The sequence below is a fragment of the Micropterus dolomieu genome, linkage group LG12 (genome assembly GCF_021292245.1).
Source record: "Micropterus dolomieu isolate WLL.071019.BEF.003 ecotype Adirondacks linkage group LG12, ASM2129224v1, whole genome shotgun sequence".
NCBI classification, from domain to species: Eukaryota; Metazoa; Chordata; class Actinopteri; order Centrarchiformes; family Centrarchidae; genus Micropterus; species Micropterus dolomieu.
In genome coordinates, this window is record NC_060161.1 from 29262390 (window position 1) to 29282926 (window position 20537).

A 20537-nucleotide genomic window follows, 5' to 3' on the forward strand; every position below is an offset into this window, starting at 1 on the left:
AGCTGTGGAGTCTGGATCTGTGGCTGCGGGTCACCTGCTGCCCCCGTGTTCCTGCTCGACACCCTCTGCTGCAACGACTATTGTTGCTAGTCTTATTGTTATTATTGTTATTATAATCATTAACATTACGATTGTTACCATTAACACTATATATCACTATATATACTTAATATCTGTACCATTTTTCATTTAAGTCTATAGCAACATTACCTTCACTGTCTGTACCTCTGTGTGTATATTGTGTAGGCTCCCTCCTCTCTCTCTCTCTCTCTCTCTCTCACTCTCTCTCTCACCCCAACCGGTCGAGGCAGATGGCCGCCCACCCTGAGCCATGGTTCTGCTCGAGGTTTCTGCCTCTTAAAAGGAAGTTTTTCCTTGCTTCTGTCGCCTAATGCTTGCTCTTGGTGGGAACTGTTGGGCTTTCTTTAAATATCATCACAGAGTACGGTCTAGACCTGCTCTTTTATGAAAAGCGCTGTGAGATAACTGTTGTTGTGATTTGGCGCTATATAAATAAAATTGAAAAAAAAATTGAATCACCAAACTCTCTGGGATTAATCCACTTGTTGTGCGGATATTTCAATCCGGAACAAATTGGTTGACCCACCAATAGACCATAGAGCCACGCTGCTAGCTAAGAAACAGCACAGTTTATACTGAGTTGTTGCAGAAAGAAAGAAAAGAAAACAGAAAGAGAAATTCGCAAAGAAAAGGAATGAAAAAAAACATCTGCAAATTGAGATTTTGAGCATGTATCATATATTCTACCATCAAATCAAGGCTGCTTGAAATTCCTGGGGTGCTAACACAAGTACCCTCAATTACTGCATTGAAGGGTATTTGACAATATCAGGATGTATACACAATGCAAAGAGAGAGAGAGAGAGTGAGGAAGCAGGTGGTCAAGTAGGCCAGCAGTTCAGTTTTGCCCAAGGGCCTCCTCACAGGTTAATCTAACCATGATGCAATCTGAATTACTAAATAGCTTTCACAGATTATTGTAGGCAACAGAAGATTGGTTTCTCAACACAGCTGCAAAGATGAAGTATGCCTGGCCTGTTGATGAAAGGTTTATCAAATGATAGTCATAAGTGGACATGCAATCACACACCAGTGCTATTATTGCACATTTTATATTTCATACTGCTACATTTTATAAAATGAAACTGCTGACCTTAAATTCAGAAATGCATCCACTTGACAGAACACTTACATTATCTGCAGTTAAATGTGGGTGGAAGGTCAACACAGAAAAAAAACATGAGATGCATTTTTACATTCATCCTCACAAAGGTGTATTTAAAAACAGTTACATGCCGCCGTGTTAACATGTAAACACCTATTTTTCTCTGTGGATGGAAATGTCACCACTATGGCCCTGAATCAAATAACTCAACTTCTATTGGATGGATTGCCAGAGACATTCATGGTACCCTGTATTTAAATAACCTTGGTGATCCCCTAATTTTCATTTTGGCACCACCATGAGGTTGACATTTGTGATTCTGAGTGAAATTCCTCAACAACTATCATATGGAGTGCTATGAAATTTTGTACAAACATCTAAGGTGCCAAGATGATGAATACTTGTGACTTTGGTGATACCCTGACTTTTCATCTAGCTCTATCATCAAGTCAAACTTTTTATTTGATCCTGTACTTCAGTTTATGGCCCAGAAGGTCGCAGCACATGTGGCAGCTTGGATTGTACCTTATTTGTACATCACTTTGGACAAAATGTCTGCCAAATCAATACATGTAAATGTAAACGTCATACCTGCTATGTTTTGGCACTGTCATTGTGAGCATGTTAGCATGCTGATGTTAGTGTTTCAATACGAAGCACTGCTGTGCTGGAGCACAGCCTCACAGACCTGCTAGCATGTCTGTAGAGGCAATCTACATCTTTATTTATATGTTAAAGGTTTTGTTTATGGAGTTTTTCCTTGCACTGGTGACCTGTCCAGGGTGTAGCCCGCCTTTCGCCCGATGTCAGCTGGGATTGGCTCCAGCCCCCTGTGACCCTGTACGCAGGATAAACGGTTGACAATGGACGGATGGATGGATGGATGGATGGATGGATGGATGGATGGATGGAGTTTTTCCTTACATATTGTGAGATAGAGGATGTTGTATGTGTGTCTTATGCTTGGGCTTTATAAATAAAAGTAACTCGACTTTTTCTCTTTCGATCCAAACAATAGGAGATTTAATGAAAGTGAACTGAAAGGACATACTATGTGAAACCTTCAACACTTGCAAATGTGTATTTGGAGTGGAAATCATATACAGTGACACTATATGGATATTGCGTAATGTCCTAAGAGTAGTATAAAGTTAAATACCAGTCTGTCTACCTGCCCCCCCTCTTCTCCAGCTACATTTCTGTTGTCCCAGGCCCTTCCGCCTACAAGATGCCCTCGGACTTTCCCTCCTTTCCCCGTCACCTGACTGCCCCACCCAACCACACACCTGTTCTCACTTCCCACATATGTATTCTGTTGATGTGAGACCTGTTACCTGCCTGCCTTGCTTTATGGACTTTTGATTTTCTGCCTGCTACCTTGGATTTGCACACTTGGTTTGATAGAAATCATTGAACTGCATCAAGCTCTGCCTCAGTTGTTGGCATGTCGCACACCAAACCCTGACAACAGTACAGACAAAACTCACCTCTGCTGAAGTGTAGAATCAGCAGCAGACTGATGAAGATCTTTACAGCAGCGGCCATCTTCGTGGTTTATTCACTGGGAAGACAAAACAGTTTCAGTGACAATACCTGCTTAGAAACATATTTAAGAATGAAAACCACTTGATTTTATAAACTTCGCCTGATTAACTTGAATAACCAAATGAATAATATGACAGTCAAAATGTCGTTACTGCAGTGAGTAATTGTAAATTCCTTTAATTGTGTTCTTTAAACATCTGTTATAAACAGACTACATGCTTGTATTTTATAATTCACTGTCGAATAAACTATCTATAGATGCACAAAACAAGGGAGGATAGAAAATTGCTACCATTTGACACATAAATGAGACACAAAGAAGAGATTTAACTGAAGCATGCAGTAATACAGAAATGTGGACAAGAAAAGCAACATTTATAATTCATGTAGAGTTGTACCAGAGTAGAAGGAGTATGTAGTCCAAATATAAACAATGGAAGCACAACTAAAATATAAATACAGGACTGAAATAAAAAAATGGCAAGATTTATGCTGACTTGAAATACACATAACCTGCTTACTTTTCATCTACAAATCAACCGAGATGTGATTATAACTGAACCTGTAAGAAAATGAACTCATGAAGATGTAAAACAAAAATAAGAAGGCTGTATGAGAAGACTGTGAAAACGATAAATATATATATATGAAGACAATAAAATTTCTTTTGTCCCAACTCACAGAACAAAACATGAAAGGTCCTTCCAGCGCTGCCGTCAGTCATTGAAGATGCAACAGGTTTCTCAACAACACAACAACAAAAAACACAGATAATCCATTTCGTGCTCAAGAGGAATATCCAAATCAATTCAGTGGGGAGGTTTTGCAGCCAGCATCTGCACAGGCGACAACCGTCTTCCTGTCTGGAGTCAGTAATGCAGAAAGCTCTGAGACCCCAGCCCCCTTTCACTCACTGTTAATCCGTGTTTGCATCTCACACTCATTTATGTCAATGCCGCTTTGCAGTAGGGTGATAATGGGGGTCTGCATTCAAAAATAGAAGCCAGTGGGCCAATAACAGGTTTTTACTCCTACACCAACAGAGTGAATACTGAAAGGAGAGCAGTGAGAGGAGGCAATATAAAAAAAGATGTAGGGAAACAATTTATGCTACATGGAGACTACTTCAACTTCTACTTCACACGCGCACACACACACACACACACACCGGTTTTCAGCTGGAAATCACACTTTGTGTACCTCTTTTGAATAAACCTACAGCTTGTGGCTCCCTCTAGTGGTTCAAACTGCTCTTAGACACAGCTGTCTTATGTTCTTTGCCTTGTGTTTGATTGGAGAGATGATTTCAAGAGATATGAGTGGGAGGAAGAGACAACAGGAAACTTTTGTGTTTGTAAACAAGGCAAGGCATGTTTATTTGTATAGCACATTTCAACAACAAGGCAATTTAAAGTGCTTTACATTAAACATAAAACCAACATAGGGGGAAAAAAAAAAAAACTGCAGTTTGAGAGTCAGAGAGTTTGTTCCAGATATATGGAGCAGAAAAACTGACCATTGCTTCTCCATGTTTAGTTTTGATCCAGGGGACAGAAAGCAGACCTTTCCCAGATGACCTGAGAGGTCTGGATGTTTCATAATGTAGCAGAGGATAAGAAATGTGTATTGGCCCTAAACCATTCAGTGCTTTATAAACTCAATCTTTGATAGACAGGACTTGAATTGCAGCTTCTGAATCAGCTGCAGCTGTCTGGTTGGTTTTTGACCTGTGAAGATACCGTCTCAGCAGTCGAGTGGACTGAAGATAAATGGGCGGAGCAAGTTTTTCCAGGTCCTGCTGAGACATAAGTCCTTTAATCTTGATATATTCTTCAGGTGATAGTAGGTTGACTTTGTGGCTGCTGAAATTTAGGTCTGAATCCATGAGATTTCGGGCTTGGTTAGTGGTTTTTAACAAGAAATGTATAGATAATGTAAAGAGAAAACATGGTTAGTTTGTTTGTTTGTTGTTAGTTTCTAACAGGAGACTTTGTTTTGTTCTGCACAACAAAGGCAATGGGTATTTTTGATCTTATTAAGGGACTGTATGAAAATGAATGGGATGGGAAAGTGGGGCTGAACCTTATGGTTAATTTTTATTTAAAGAAAAAACACTCCCTAGCATTATTAATATTTTCTTTAGACCCACACTTTTACTTTGAAAATACTCATCCTTTTGTAGGCTGAAGAAAGCAGCATTAGGCACAGGAGCGCTTCGGGCCAAATGCTAACATCAGCATGCTAACAACGACAATGCTAACATGATGTTTTTCAGCAGGTAGAATGTGTGCCATGATCACCATGATTACTTTTAGGTGTTTGATCATAAACCAAAGTAAAGTATTGGACAAATTGAAATTTTGACATGATTATGGCAGTAAAAGTAAAGAGAAGGAATTGCCAAAGTTATTACAATTCATCCTGAGGGAAACATGAGTCACGACTGTATATAAAAAGGTCACGACCAACAACAGCATCCCAGAGCTGCTCCTAGCATGGCTAAAAATGTAAACCATTGGGATATCATTGGTCTTTGAGAATGAGTGGTGTGATTGTTTAAAAATCTGTAATGCTTATATTTGTTGAAATTTGCATTTTCACTTACTGATACAGCCCAAGGACACCATTAAAGAGACACTCTTCCAGGGAGAAGACGTATAAAAACATATTATTTGAGTGTTGACTCTAAGTACCACAGTGGGGATGTGGATGATTTCAACGTCTGTTTTCATCCCATATCAGGTAATTTCACCAGTGGTCTTTTCCCCCAGAAACTTGATTCATTTCCTGCAAAACTATTTCAGGCTGAGGTTGGACTGTGAATGCATGCTGCTGTGGGGTGATGGATTAAAGGAACGCTTTTCCCTGAGAAAGTGAATATTGTATTCTGGCACAGTGGATGGGAGTATTCACATGTGTGGGCGCAAAATTATAGTGCATACCCATGGTACAGAAAAACAACTGAGCTGAACAACATACTGAAACACACATACACACACACACACACACACACACACACACACACACACACACACACACACGTTGCTTTTGACAATCTTATATAATTAGGGTTTGTGTATAAGCTTTTAACTAACATTTCAGCTGTAAGAACACATTCACTTTCAGAGAACACTTTATGAAAATTTTGTCCTAGCCAAAACTGATTGAAGGTTTTGATCACTTAACAAAGATTGTCTATCTCTACAAAACCTGGAATATGTTCAGAGAAGCATGTTCAGCCAAAAGCACAGAAATATTGCAGAATTGAAAAAAGATATACAGCATGTAGCCTACCATACCATGCAGAATGTAAGAGAACCGAGAACAGCATATTAACTGAATTTAAAATTATTCATGTTAAAGAGAATGAAGCGACTTCGTGTCATGAATTGTTTGATTTAACAATATATATTTTATTTTTTTTTCATTATTTAATAGTATCTGAATCACAATCCAGACCATGAAATATCTTACAAAAACTGTTTGTGTGGACTAAATATAAGAAGAACAACACTAAGAGTAGCAGCTGTACTTTGGCTTAACACTGTGATTTCAGCCAATGCTAATGCCAGCAACCTAGCATGCTAAGATGCTCACAATGACAATGCTAACATGCTGATGTTTAGCAGGAATAAATTTACCATGTTCACTATTTTCATTTAATGTGTTAGCATGCTAACAATTTCTAATTAGCACTCAACATAAAGCACGGATGAGGTTCATGTGTATTTGGTCATAAACCCTGATGATGGCACTAGATAAAAATTTAGGGCATCACCAAAGTCAGTAAGATATCTAGGCAGTATGAATGTCTGTACAAAATTTCATTTGTCCAATAATACTTGAAATATTTAAGTCTGTAACAATACAGCCATTTCCATGCATAGGGCCACGCTGCTAGTGTTGGTAAAAAGTAAGAAGCCCACACTGAATGTGTGACAGATGACATGAAATATAGTTTAGTGAGAACACACCTCTGAGGACTATGAATGGAGACAAAGCAAACAAAACTAAAACTGCATAAGATCACCATATTAAAAGGTACCCTGTGGAGTTTTCTTGTAAACAATCACAGTTCAGGGCACCAAAATGCATTACAATATTTCTCTATGCGTTACTGCCAACAGTTGAATAGCGTGTTTTGCATGCACAACGCATGTTTATTGCCGCCCTCTGCAAACACCAGCTCATTAAAACGTTGCTCCATAACGCCAACAGTGGCCAAAAAACTCCAAAGGGTGCCTTTGAAATCCTCACTTGATAATCTGTATCTGAACAGAAACTGCAGTGTAAACATTTCGCAAATTAATATTTTGTATTTTTTAATGACACCAGCAACAGACGACATTATCAAAATGGTATCAGTAAAGAACATAAAAGACAAAGATAATATCGGTGAGACAGACAAAGAGTAAAGGAAGAGAAATGAAAAAAAAAATGCAGATAAATATGACTTGCACGACAGATTATCACCTTTGAACAAAAACATCCAAATGATGCCTCTAAAAGTTTGTTAGACCTGCAGTTACACTTAACAAACTCAACACTTTTGCATTCGGAAGCTTACCTGGGAGTGAAACCCATCAGACCACAATGTGACCACAATTGCACTTTTATGAATATAGAACACTTACACAATTACTGTTTTAATCTGTTATTCACAAACAAAGAATTGAATTACATGTCAGATTAACAAAAGAACTGAAAAAAATGAATCTGTCATATTGTCTTTGGTTTTCAGGAGTCACATTTTCTTTCTGATTCATTTAACTTTTATTTTTCATTATTATTATTATTATTTTTTTTTAATTTTACTAAAATCACTTTTTTCCAAAATTATTAGATTTTTGTGACAACAGAACTAAAGTTTGACTCAATTTCTGTTCTAAAAATACAATAAATATATTATTATATTGTGGGTTGTTCAGAAAAATTGCATACTGGTAAACATTTTCCTTATAACATCTCTGCCGAAATGCACTTGTGAGGACAAAGGGAGAGAGGAGGGGAAGGATCGTTAAGTTACAACATATTAATCATTCAACAACGTCATCTCCTCCCTCCTCTCTGTCTCCTTCCAGTCTCTTGGTTCAGATCCATCCATCCCATCCTCCTTCATTCGATGTCTCTGTCTTTAGGTTTAAGCGAGGTACATCCTGAACACCCATCGAGTCCCTTCTCCTTCGCATTGTAGTCGAAGCGAGGCAGAACCAGAACGTTACCTTCCAGTTCGGTTTTGGCGCCAGTGGCTGTGGCGTCACTTAAGGCTCTCTCCTCCTCCACAGACATGATATTCTTCACCAAGCACGTCATGGCAGCGTCAATGTTGGTGTTGTCCTGCAGAGAGAGGACGGAGTTGAAGGGTTAAAGAAGGGTGATGTAGGTAGAGAGAGAGAAACAAGGGAGGAGAGAGAGCTGTAACAACAGACATAGATCATGTTCACTAACTTTTAAAATGCTATTTAAATGCGGAGCACAGAATTGTTTTTCTGCTCTTTGCAGATGATGTGGTTCTCTTGCTTTATCAGATTGACAGACATAGAGATAGGGTAAGACACTCAGACATCCAGAGGAAGCTCGAAGTAAAGCTGCTGCTCCTTTGCATCAAAAGGAGTCAGTTGAAATGGTTAGGGCATTCGACCCAAAACACACTTGAAAATGTTGCTTGGGAAAAGGGGCCTCTGAACTACCTTACATAGTGTGCTGCCACTGATGAGATGAAAGCAGCAAGAGTGAAAGTAAAACATAAAACCGACACAATGAACTGAAAGACGCTTAAATGCTCTGTAGAGTCGGGTTATAACTGTTTGTGGGTTCTTTATTACAAGCGCCATCTTTCACATTAAATATAATGGTACAAATCTTTTCCATTGTTAACATGAAAATAAAAATTGGTGCAGCTTTAAATAATTAGCTAATATTAAAATCATCTAATTTTCTTTTTTTTCACAACAGAAAGAGATATACCTGTTACAAATTCAAATCTGTACGTTTCTGTTAAATCAAATTTAATTTCCTTCACGGATTGAAACTATCTCTCCTAATAGTAACTGTACATATTCCACAAGTACGAAGATTGACCAGCGGGGTCAGGTGACATGGATCATTACTTCAAGTAAGATCTGTTAAAATGTATCTCTTTTATGTCTTCACTGTGAAGGAAGTTCTTTCTGAGAGGTTAAAAAGGGGACATAAAGGCAGAGACAAGAGATTAAGGCTATAAAGGTTCTTCATTGTACGCTATAAAAAGCCGTGCTTCTAACTTGCAAATAGAGATCATCTGAATAAGTAGATAAATAAAATCTAATTGACCCCGTAAAACACTTGTATCACAATAAGTTCCTTGTACACAAATCTTTTTAACATCTCTTCAGGCCCTTTCAGACACAATGTTGAACTTGAATGTGCGTGAGCACCTACGGCGCGGACTTTGCTCAAAGCAATGAAAAGCTGTCGTGTGAGTCGTTGCCATTGGAAATAATGTGTTTCAGAGTGCAGTGGTGCTGTTACCATGTTGTGTCTAAAAGCACCTTTAGGCTCTTGGTTACAATTGAAAACGGAGTTTAGTTTTTCTAAATGTGTTACTGTATGTTGGCAGCAGACAGAGAGCGCTGCTTGAATTTGAAGACATTACCCAAAAACCAAGTAATATATGCAAATGACTGGACACTTACTTGGCCTAAATTTGTTCCTCCTAACAGACTAAAAAGATGCGTACTTTACTGAGTGCAAGTTGCTCTGAGTCAAGTGCGTTAGCCTCAAAGTTTTAGCCTTAATTAAAGTGTGAATGTGCTACTTCCTGTGTATTGAAAAGACTTGCAGCTATTGAACATACCAGACAACAGAACTTCTAAATTGTGTGATTAAAATCTGTATTAAACTGTTGACTAGTGCAGCTTTAAAAGCAGTGAAACAGACACTGACAGAGGCAGACTTAAAAATAAGGGAGAGAGATAAACTGGGGACAGAAAAGAGAAACTAAGTGAAGTGGAGGAGTGTGTCACACTGACAAAATATGCATTCATATGTTCACAGACAAAATATGCATTCATATTTGTTTACAGAGAGAAAAGACAAAGAGAAGTGTGAGGGTGACAGCGAGAGAGAAAGACATCACAGTTTAAAACCGTATTTGCCTCCCATGAGGACACACACAAGCAGAAGACTATTACATCTCACCTTGGCCGAGGTTTCGTACCAGCCGACAAATCCGTACTCTTTGGTGAAGTTCTCCAGTTTGGGCAGCTTGGGGCACAAACCCTGACGCCGCTGGTCACACTTGTTGGCCAATAGAACGGCTGGAACCGTCCTCCCGTTGCTAAGAGCGACCTAACGGCACCAGGAAGTTGACAAGTAGACAATTCTTTAAATCAGTCACTCTGGTGGTGTGTTTTGTGCTGTGCTCTGAAATGTGAGGGCGACCACATGAAACACAGAGTACCAGCTCTGAGGAAGTGGGTGACTGCAAAGGCTTGTACAGATGAGGCCAACAAATGCACCCTTGGATGAGCCTCGTCGAATCGCAAAGTTAGGAAATATTCCATAACAACATAGTATTTACCAGGTACCTGTGTTTGTCATTAGTTGAGTGGAAAAACAGTATTTCACATGTGGCGTAATGCCACAATAATGCTAATGTCAGAAATAAACTACTGGTTAACAGCCTGTACGAGTTGTTAATCACAGGGTTTCATGCAGATGTATTTACCATCAATGTAACTAACTACATTTATTCAAGCACTTTGCATATGTACAGTTCTGAGGTACTTGTGCTTCACTACAGTATTCCCATTTTAGGCAACTTCCACTCCAGCCAATACTGTCCTTTACTCATCCTGTACTTTATACTTTTATTAGTTGTACTTTGCAGATTCAGATTATTAACACAAAATATAAATCAACTAATAAATTATGATGTGTAATTATGGATTAAGATACCTGGTAGTACATAAAGTAGCTAAAATTAGCTCAACCTTTACTATATGCAAAATTAGTGATGCTTACACATTAATGCATCAATAATTATAATCCAACAATGTAATAAACATTCTTCTGTAATGGGCCATTATGCATAATGAGTAATTTTACATTTGATACTTTAAAGGGGTTATTTGTAGTTTTTTAAATGAAATAAATCACTTTTTTTATTGTCAATGGGCTCAAAACTCACTTAGGAATGAAGCACAGGCTTGTTTTCTCTGTGTCTTGGATCAGCCACTATTCTGCTTTTGTGGGGACTCCGAGTCGGATTCAGCCCTGTGCGCGCTCCCGAGCCTCTCTCGTACTATAGCGATAACACAGCAGCTAACGACATGCGAAGTCCACTAACACCATAAAACAACCGGCTCGCAGCAAAACACAGGCTCCACGTAAGGATTCAAAACAACAATTAATTTTTATGTGCTGAAGCCCACCAGACCAAACAGGTTCAGATGATGTCGAGTAAGAACAAAGTGAGCATTAAGCTGCGTTCACACCGAAAACGAATTTAATATTCGCCTTGCTTTACTTGCGCAAGTTTGACCACTGGACATTTTGAGTGTTCACACACACGCGTTTTAAGCGAATAAACACAGCCCGCGGATACTACAGCTATATGAACACAAAGTAAACCCTTGGCTGTGATTTAATTGCAATAAATGGATCAAACTGATGCCAAAATCACTACAATATGATGCCGTTTTGTTAGACATATGAATTCATACTTTGTCAGGTCTGTCAGCAAGTCAGCAGGACGACAACTTTTAAAATACGTGTTTTCTGAATGGAGTTCGGATCGATCAGGGCTATGCTATGCTAACTTTTTCACAGTAAAGTACAACGACAGCTGGAATAAAGTTACAGACACACATTTTCTGAACTCACCAGGTAGTTCAACTTCCTCGCTTTCTTTTCTTCAAGTAATATCCAGCTTTGTCCGGTTTTTATATAAATATGAAGAAGTAGTCCAATAGAACTACGGTGCCATCCGACGCTAACAACAACAGTGGGACCAGATGTGCACAGAATTTAGCTGCCGAGACGTGCGAGTGAAGATAAATCAAGTTGTAATTCCAGAAACTAAAGTAAAAATCTCATTTAATAAAACCAGTAAACTCTGACCTCCTCCCGCTGGTAAACGGTATAGTTGTCAGAGCAGAATCCAGATTACTACGGGTGTTTATTTTTCCGAAAGCTGCAGCGCTGCTCCCCGTCCACTTCCCCGTTCTTTAGCCGCTCTCCGTCGGCCAGTGGATTGTCATTACACCGCTCGCCTGGTCCTCTCCAAACAGTGCTCCGAAGCCGCCGGTGACGTTTGGACAATCTCACTGCTGATAGGCTTTCGCAACATCGCGTCAAGCGAATTTCTCGCCCATGTTGAAAAATTTGAACTCGTGCGAACCAGCGACACACCTCATTTGCGCCGCCCAGAACGAATTCGTAGGAATTCACGTCTTTGCATTGACTTTGTATGTAATCAAGCCGCCCCAAAAGCTGGATTCACTTTCGGTGGGAACGCACCTTTAGTAAAGCTGCAGAAACACAGAGAACGTTAGCTCACCAGCTAACGCAAAGCAGTTGCTAATGTTATCCGGTGCAAAGTTATATCGCTTTTCAGATTACTTCACCAACTAACGCGACCCATGTTACTATCCTGTGTACCACTGTTGATTTAGCCTGCAAGAAAGGATGTAACGGTAAAAAGCAAATGTGGAGCGGTTTGTTTACTAACATTAGCCTATAGTGATGCAGCCAGGAGCAGCCAGGTAACGCTACAGTAGCTCGGACCTGCCACTGTTTGCTTAGTAATGTTCAGTATAGGTTTATTATGGTTTTACCAATACTCGGGTACACATCTTCTCCACCTCTCAGTCGCTGTAACTAATGTGACCCACATAATATACAATACCGCAACTTCACAGCGACAACAACCCAGAGGAAGAGCCATACAATACATTACAGTAAAGTTACTTACTGCGGTCTTATCTTTATAAAGTGTGACACAATCTCGTTATAATATTCAGTCCAGCTCACTAATCATCCAATACATTTAGCTGTGCTGACAATGCTGAGCCTCCGGTAGGTGAGGCAGCAGGTGAGCTAACCATGTAGCACGTTGGCTAAATGCTGTAAATGTACCGTGATCATGTAACCAGCATGGATTAGTTCAACCTGCAGCTGATAAAACTATTACTGTAACGTTGCAGTAGGGATTTACCTTAGTTTTCAGTCTATTGTGTGAGGCATGTCTCTGCTTGTCTATAGTCGCTGTCACTTTTTTACCAGGAGGATTGTGGCAATATGTGGCTCGCTGCTCTGAATGAAGTAATGTTACGGAGCCAGTGTTGATCTGCCTCTGAGATGGGAACGTTGAACTAACAGAGCCTGAACATGTCTGAGTGAAAAGCCACAGCCTGCATGCTGGTGTTCCTGTGTTTCAGGATTTCTGTATTGTTAGATAACGTGGTTTCCACATGACTTCACCAGCTAACGCGATCCATATTACTATCCTGTGTACCACTGGTATTGTGTCAAAGTGTTGACTTTAACCTGCAAGAAATTATGTAACGGTACAAAGCAAATGTGGAGTGATGTGTTTACTAGTCTATAGTGTTGCAAGGCAAGAGCAGCCAGCTATCGTTAGCACGGATCTGCTGTTGTTTCCTTCATAACGTTCAATTTAGATTTATTGTTGTTTCACCGATACTCAGGTACACAACTTCTCCACCGTCTCAGTCGCTGTAACTTACATGACCCATATAATATACAATAACATAACAGTGCAGTCCACGACAATAACACAGTGGAAGACCCCTTCACTACAGTAATGTTACTTATTGTCTAACAGTTATAAGTTAAGTGTAACAACATCCTCATTCATAATATTCAGTCCGTCAGTTTCGTTATCATCCAATACATTTCGCTGTGCACACATATTACTAAGCCTCTGATAAAAGAGACACAAATAGTCATTGAAAAGCCGGCAGGCGAACTAACGCTGATGTAGCACATCAGCTAAATGCAGTCAATGTAGCGTTATCATGTAACGAGCAGGGATTAGTTCAACATGAAGCTAATAAATATATTACTGTAACATTGCAGTGGGAGTTTAAATGTGTTTTCAGCATGTTGTGTGAAGCTGTCTCCCAGTGTTTCGGTCTCTGTGTGTCTGATTATGCTCGCTCATGAGTATGACCACAGGGACGAGCACACACACCAGGTTGCAGTCTGAAAACCGCAGCGCTAGTGGCCGCTGAAAACTACATATGGCCCCTTTAAGTGTATTTTGATGCTAGTAGTTTGTACTTTCACTTAAGTATGATTTTGAATGCAGGACTTAACTAATATGCTTACTAGCTTACTGCTGCTATTTATACTTTGACAGCAGCTTCTTTGTGATGAACCTGGAAATATTTAACTTTATGAGTTGATGAGGAGTGCCTGAGTGCACCATTAATTTTGGTTTCTGTGAGGCTGGACTGTTTTATCTTTTCCATCCTGCGTCCTTCCAGCCCCCAAACCCAAAGTGGGACACAGCTTTTCTCTCTATTGATTTATCTGTATTGTTGTCATTTGGTCTCCTGCTTCATGGTCTTATGGCTAGTGTTTTCGTGGGTGCACGTCTTCTGTGGCATTTTTAATAGCTGCTGCAAGAAAGGTTTCCTTTGACAAGACAATAATGTAAAGTAAGCTTAGGTAAAATAACTGCTACAGCAAGCATACTGATGTTACTCTGATATAAGATACTCAGTTAATATTTGCCTTTTCACCTTTAGTCAGATATTCAAATTTAAATCTGATGTATACCATTTGAAATAGAGGTTGCATAAGAAAAACACAACAGCAGAAAATCCTGTGTAACTGTAACGCAAGTGTAAAAATATCCAAACAATGCAAGCAACACAAGCTTTACTGCAACGTACAGAGAAGCAAATTCAGCCTGTCAAGGCTATTAAAAGACTGTCTTGGTAATGTGGCTAGTCATGAATGAAGCAGAAGTAGACACGGCAAGTGGAAGGAAATGCTGATACAAAATAACAAATGAACACAGTACAAAGGAACATGTTTTGTGACTCAAACACTCATCTCCGTCCAAGGGTGGATATTTTCTTTAAATTGCGAATTGCAGATTGGTCTTTTAAACATCTTTTCACTCCTTCTCTCTTTCTACCTCATTCCTTCCATCTCTCCTTTACTTGCTACTCACGTCCTCCTACCTTCCTTCATCATATTTACCTTTGAGTCCAGGTCTCCTTTCCACTTGAGGACAGCCTGAAACGTGGACAGTCTAGTCATGTCGAAGACGACGAGGGCCCCTACCGCCTCTCTGTAGTACACACGGGTCATGTTGCCGTAGCGTTCCTGCCCTTTTAACAAAAACAGAAAAGACAACAGAATAAATTCTGTTTCCAAGGTCTAGGTTATTTTTCTTCATTATAGAGACTTCATTAAACTTTATTAGATACCTGAAAATCTTCATATGTCTAATCTAACCTTAAATATCTCTTTCTGGCCTGCCCTCAGAGTGAGATGATTATGATTTATTCAATGAAACAAATACTCACTTTGTTTATAAAGTGACATATGCAATAATGCCTATTTAAGAAGGTGGAATAAGTGTGTTGTTTGGTATTTTTGCTTGAAACCCATTACTTGTCTGTTGATCAACTGATTGATTAATTGACTAATCATTGCAGTTCTAATATCAGAGTCTTAATCAAAGAGGAATCAGATTAAAATGACCTATTGTTAAAAAGTGTGTGTGCATGCAGAAAAATGTTGCATGCAAGTACGTGTGTGACCGTGTGTGTGTGTGTGTACTGTATGAATAAGTCTCTATCCTCGACGCTAACTTCCTCCACATGATCCTAATATGGTGTTGAATCAGCAAGAGAGCATCTGATACATCCGCGATACACACACACACACACACACACACACACACACACACACTGCACATGACCTGCGCAGTAAGACAACAGCCAATACAAAAACTGAACTCACAGGAACACACACACAAACACATACAGTTGTTTACTTAACTATCTTTCTAAGCAATCTTTGTCTTTAACTCACCAAACACGAGACTTTAAACGCTTTCTTAACACTATATGATCGGTGCTAACAAAGCTCAAAGCTCAAGACCAAGATTTTGCTGTTGTAGCAAACCCTCTTATAGACATTAGGTCAGTCCTGGAACCTGAAAACATTTGTTTCAGTTTCAGAAGCTTTTCCCACAAGATTGATTTCAGTTTCTGTAGAACCTAAAAATTAGCTGACAGTTTGTACAAGGTCGTTGTGTTGTTTTTAAATTTATTAAATTTAAATTTTATCTTTTGAATCATAACATTTGTTACATTTTATTACATGTAAAGTCAATTTGTAAACCATCTTTCTACAGCATCGCAAACGGCTTCCTGAGTAACTAAACAAACGACCTTCACACACTAAAACAACACACAACGTATCTGTAATCAGCCTTTAAAATGCGGTTGCTCTGTCGTATCAAACAGGAAGTTAGCATCATTCAGGGCTCAACTGGCCAATTTCCAATGGGAGTTTTGCATAAACTTGGGCTGTATCCAAAACCGCCTACAATTTTAGCAGTACGCACTCATTTGACTTAAATGTACCATCTAGTATGCAGTATGCAAACCACAGCAATATCTGTAATATGCGGATGTCTGTACTATTTCAGAAACAATCTCCAGTATGCATCGGAACAGTCCGACTCACGTTCTGTGCACTAGGACGGTCACAACCATAGACTGTATACAAAACAACCGTTCTTTATTTAACCAGGCAGTCCCAACAACCCGTCAATGACAAACAAGTGGTGAACAAGGAGAAATATAACAACTCTGTCCCTGCTAACAAAAAATATAACGTTAGAATTAAGTTACGTGTTTGTATTGACAGCTCAGTCAGGTTAACGTTGCTGTCTTTGTGATATCAAATGTTATCTTAGCAGACTTAACTTGTTATGGGTAGTAGGATAAATGCAGTTAGCTATAACATTTGTTATAAGAAAAATTTGTGTAAGTATAATTACATTTATATTCCTCACATTGTTTTCTACCACTTCCCAAAACCTAGCATAGTTTCTGGTAGTATGTAGTAGGTTGTTCTGAATACAGTCTTGGGTTTGTGTTGTTTCATATATGTAATAATCAGCTTGCAGAAAGTTTAGACATACAATATGACAATTAAGCTCCATAAAAGACTTGTTGTCTCCAACAATCACATCAAAAGCAGACCTTTAATTATATTGGACCCATGCACTCAATTACAGTGACACAAATAGACTTGAAAGCTCAGAGTGCATATATCAAAACACTACTTTGAAATTTTGTAGAATACGCTTATTTGCTTTCTTGCCAAGAGTTAGATGTGTATCTAACTGTGTGCATCTAACTATCTGCAATAAAATGAACATTTCCCAAAATGTCAAACTATTCCTCCATTGTGAATTTCCAAGCAGCACAATGTCCTCTAGGCTATTTATTTTACTGTGTTTAGTTCAAACACAGTTTAAAGTGTGTAAACCTTTGGAGATTGTCTTCTTGATGTGAATATCAGTCAGTAAGTCTTTACTCACTGCAAACTAATTGTCTTCCAGTGTTAAACTTCAATTCAAAATCTGTTAATTTAGCCCTGAGTGAAGTTAACTTTCAGGTTAGTCTACAAAAAGACGTCATAATTTGACAAGTGTTTTAAACAGCATCTAGCCATTAATAACCTCGCTCCTCTGTACCTCACTGACCTCCTTCATATTAACACACCCACCCGTACTCTTAAGGTCTTCTTCTTCCATTCACCTCACTGTACCTCCTGCTCGTCTGATAACCTTGGGGTTCAGAGCCTTCAGCCGCTCTGCCCCTCTTCTCTGGAACACTCTTCCACCGGACATTCGCAACATTGACTCACTTTCCAATTTTAAATCCCGCCTGAAAACACATCTTTTTAAACTGGCATATCCCACGTGATCACTCTTTCTCAATCTTTGTTTCCAGTTGTTTTGTACCCTGATTTTATGCACTGTAATTATAGTTGTTAATTTTATCGATTATTGCTTTACTGTTTTATTATGTTTTGTGAGGTGACCTTGAGTTTTCAGAAAGGCGCCTATAAATAAAATGTATTATTATTATTATTATTATTAAAAAACCTGACTGTACAAACCTTTCATTGACATGGGTGGTGATGGTGCAGTGGATAAGGTTCAATCCCGCACTGTGACCTGCCCACGAATGTGTCCCTGAGCAAAACACCTAACCCCTAGTTGCTCAGGAGGCGTGAGACCTCTGACATGAATAACAATTGTAAATCGCTTTGGATAAATGAATAAATGTTGATGGTGTAAAAACTGACTTTACTCACTAATTTTATCTTGACACTGCAGTGAATAAAATGTTGCAAATGTTAAATGCAAAAAAACCCTTGAAAATGCAACTGTGACCTTTTGTTAACTGTTAACTGTAAGAAGGGTTAGCTAATGGACAAGTGGACAATTATCACTTTAAAGCACTGACGAGGATAATCTACCAACTCTGTGTGTGTGGAAAAAGCCCCATTGACCCAGTTTAAAGCCTCCATGCAGCGACTCCAGTGTGAAGTCATCAGTGTTTACTGGTCTAAAGTCCGTCTGGCTAACAGCCTCAGCCGGATGTCTACATGTAAATGATGGCTCGTCAGCTATCACATTGTTTAACACCCATTCACTCAGCAAAAGGCAGATAGGCTACAGTGTGCTTCGATGCATGTGACAGGTGAGACACGAGGAAGAAAAGTGTTTCCCAAAGAACATTATATTACATGCAATTATTGGGAGACATGGTGGGATTTATAACAAGCTTTCTCGTTAAAATACCTAATCTGGCAGGTAATGTGACGTACTGGAGGGTAAACTCATCATTTCATCTGCAGGAACAGACGTTAACCACATTTTCTGGGCAGTCACTACTTGTGTCATGCATCATCATCGTTGGATGTGTCAGCAAGAAGCAAAATGCAGATTACCGTAACTTGCTTCTGCTGATATTACCAGGTGACAAAAAGTAGCTAGATGTTCAACTATACTTTGCTTATTTACTATGGCAAGGAGATCTGACATTGCGGATGAAGATATCCGTAGTGCATTTATTATATGAAAAAAAATTCAAATTTAAGATATCTCTAATTACGTTCTGATTAAGTCATGTTAAATGTGCTTGTGTTCAATATATTATCTGAATCTAAGCCCAAACAGAAAATACAGTGTCTATAACCACTTTCATACAGATTTCAGTCACGCTTTGTATGCTAAGTGCTAATGTGTGTTTTGACATGTGTCAAATGTAAAACAGAAAATGTATGAGTCTGCCAGGAGTCATGAACAGAATCCACAGACTGTGTATTTTATAAAGAGTTAGTTATAGCAAAACATATGATTCTCTTAAAAAATGTAAACCCTTCATACCACTTTTTAAAAGCCTGAATCCGATCTGAAGATGAACCCTAACTAGAGCTGAAATCTAGTTAATTGACAGAAAAATAATCAGCACTTATGTGGATAATCGGTTAAACTGTTTTTCAAACAGAAATAGCAAAAAAAGGCCAATTGTCCTTTAGTTCCAGCCTCTTAAATTTGAGGATTTGCTGCTTTTCTTTGTCATGTAACATTATTAACAGAATGTATTTGGGTTGTGGACTATTGGTTAAACAAAAAAATAAGAAGGAATTTTATGATGGCACCTTGGCCTCTGGAGAGTTTTGACAGGCCTTTTTTTTTATCACAATCTTTTTCACAATTTATGATTAATCTGAAAAAAAAGTAATAATAATATCTTAAATGATTGTAACATCATACAAATTTCAATTGATGTGGTGTTTGGTATCATAGTTGAGTAATTCATATGTGTTTTATCATGTCAGTCATGTTCAACTCTATACAAAGCAAGTATGAAGTCTGCATAGAAACATGAACATTTGGGACAGAATCCAAATGTCCATGTCCAATTCTCTCATGAATTAGGTAGACTTAACCTTGATAGCATTTATTTATTAAAAACCTGAACCCAAACTGAAGATTAATAAAACCCTGTAGGCTATTTTTGGACCTCAAACAGACAGTGAGCCTCACAGTGACAGACTGTCTAATATTTGACTATGCAAATAAATAGTGAACATCAGGTTTTCTTTCTGGCTCATAACCACAAACTGGGGATCATTTCCAGACACACACACACACACACACACACACACACACACACACACTTTAGACGCACCAGCGATGTCCCACAGCTGCAGCCGCACCACCGTCTTGTGATCCCAGTTGAGCACTTTGAGGGCGAAGTCTACTCCGATGGTGGCGCGGTAGTGCTGGGAGAAGATCTGGTGCACGTAGCGCTTTATGATGGACGTTTTACCGACTCCAAGATCGCCGATGACCAGAACTTTGAGTAGGCGCTCGCGCTGCATCGTTCCTGCTCCGGGTGAGAGCGCGCGTTAAATGGATGACACAGTGAGGTCTCCAATTATGGGTTCCGCATGAAGACTAGCTGCAAAATGCGGAGGGTTTGGCCAGTGACAGTCGGTCTGCTGCAGCAATAGGTCTAAATGTTTTTGTTTTTTTAAAGTAAATAACGTCGCTATGAACTCACACTGAGTCCCGCAAATAAAAAGCAAGCCCGCACAGAACAGCTTGTCATATTAAAATGCAGTCCATGTTGTATTATCATCGTTTTCGCAGCATGAGCTCCGTGCAAAAACGGGCGGAGCAAAGTTTAGGCTATTACTAAAAAAGAAGAACTTCCTATATGTAAAACGCTGTCGGGGACAAGTCAAG

The 20537-nt window shown here is 39.1% G+C and overlaps 1 protein-coding gene across 1 annotated transcript; it reads right to left on the bottom strand.

Annotated features, from left to right (window-relative positions):
- Nucleotides 1-7036: 7036 nt before the first annotated feature.
- On the bottom strand, nucleotides 7037-20530 carry zgc:162171 (uncharacterized protein LOC565931 homolog). Its single transcript, XM_046065865.1, has 4 exons — nucleotides 19978-20530; nucleotides 14948-15078; nucleotides 9911-10060; nucleotides 7037-8068 (listed from the first exon to the last, which is right to left on the bottom strand). Exons 1-4 carry the CDS (start codon nucleotides 20168-20170, stop codon nucleotides 7847-7849), a joined length of 696 nt encoding a protein of 231 aa, XP_045921821.1. The 5' UTR covers nucleotides 20171-20530; the 3' UTR covers nucleotides 7037-7846.
- Between the last annotated feature and the right edge of the window lie 7 nt (nucleotides 20531-20537).

What these genes read in the sequence shown, in the direction of transcription:
- zgc:162171 (XM_046065865.1), bottom strand. Translation starts at nt 20,170, where the DNA reads ATGCAGCGCGAGCGCCTACTCAAAGTTCTGGTCATCGGCGATCTTGGA. An exon ending in AAGGAGACCTGGACTCAAAG is followed by an intron (nt 10,061 to 14,947) that starts GTAAATATGATG and finishes TGGTGCCGTTAG; the next exon opens with GTCGCTCTTAGCAACGGGAG. An exon ending in GGTACGAAACCTCGGCCAAG is followed by an intron (nt 8,069 to 9,910) that starts GTGAGATGTAAT and finishes CTCTCTCTGCAG; the next exon opens with GACAACACCAACATTGACGC.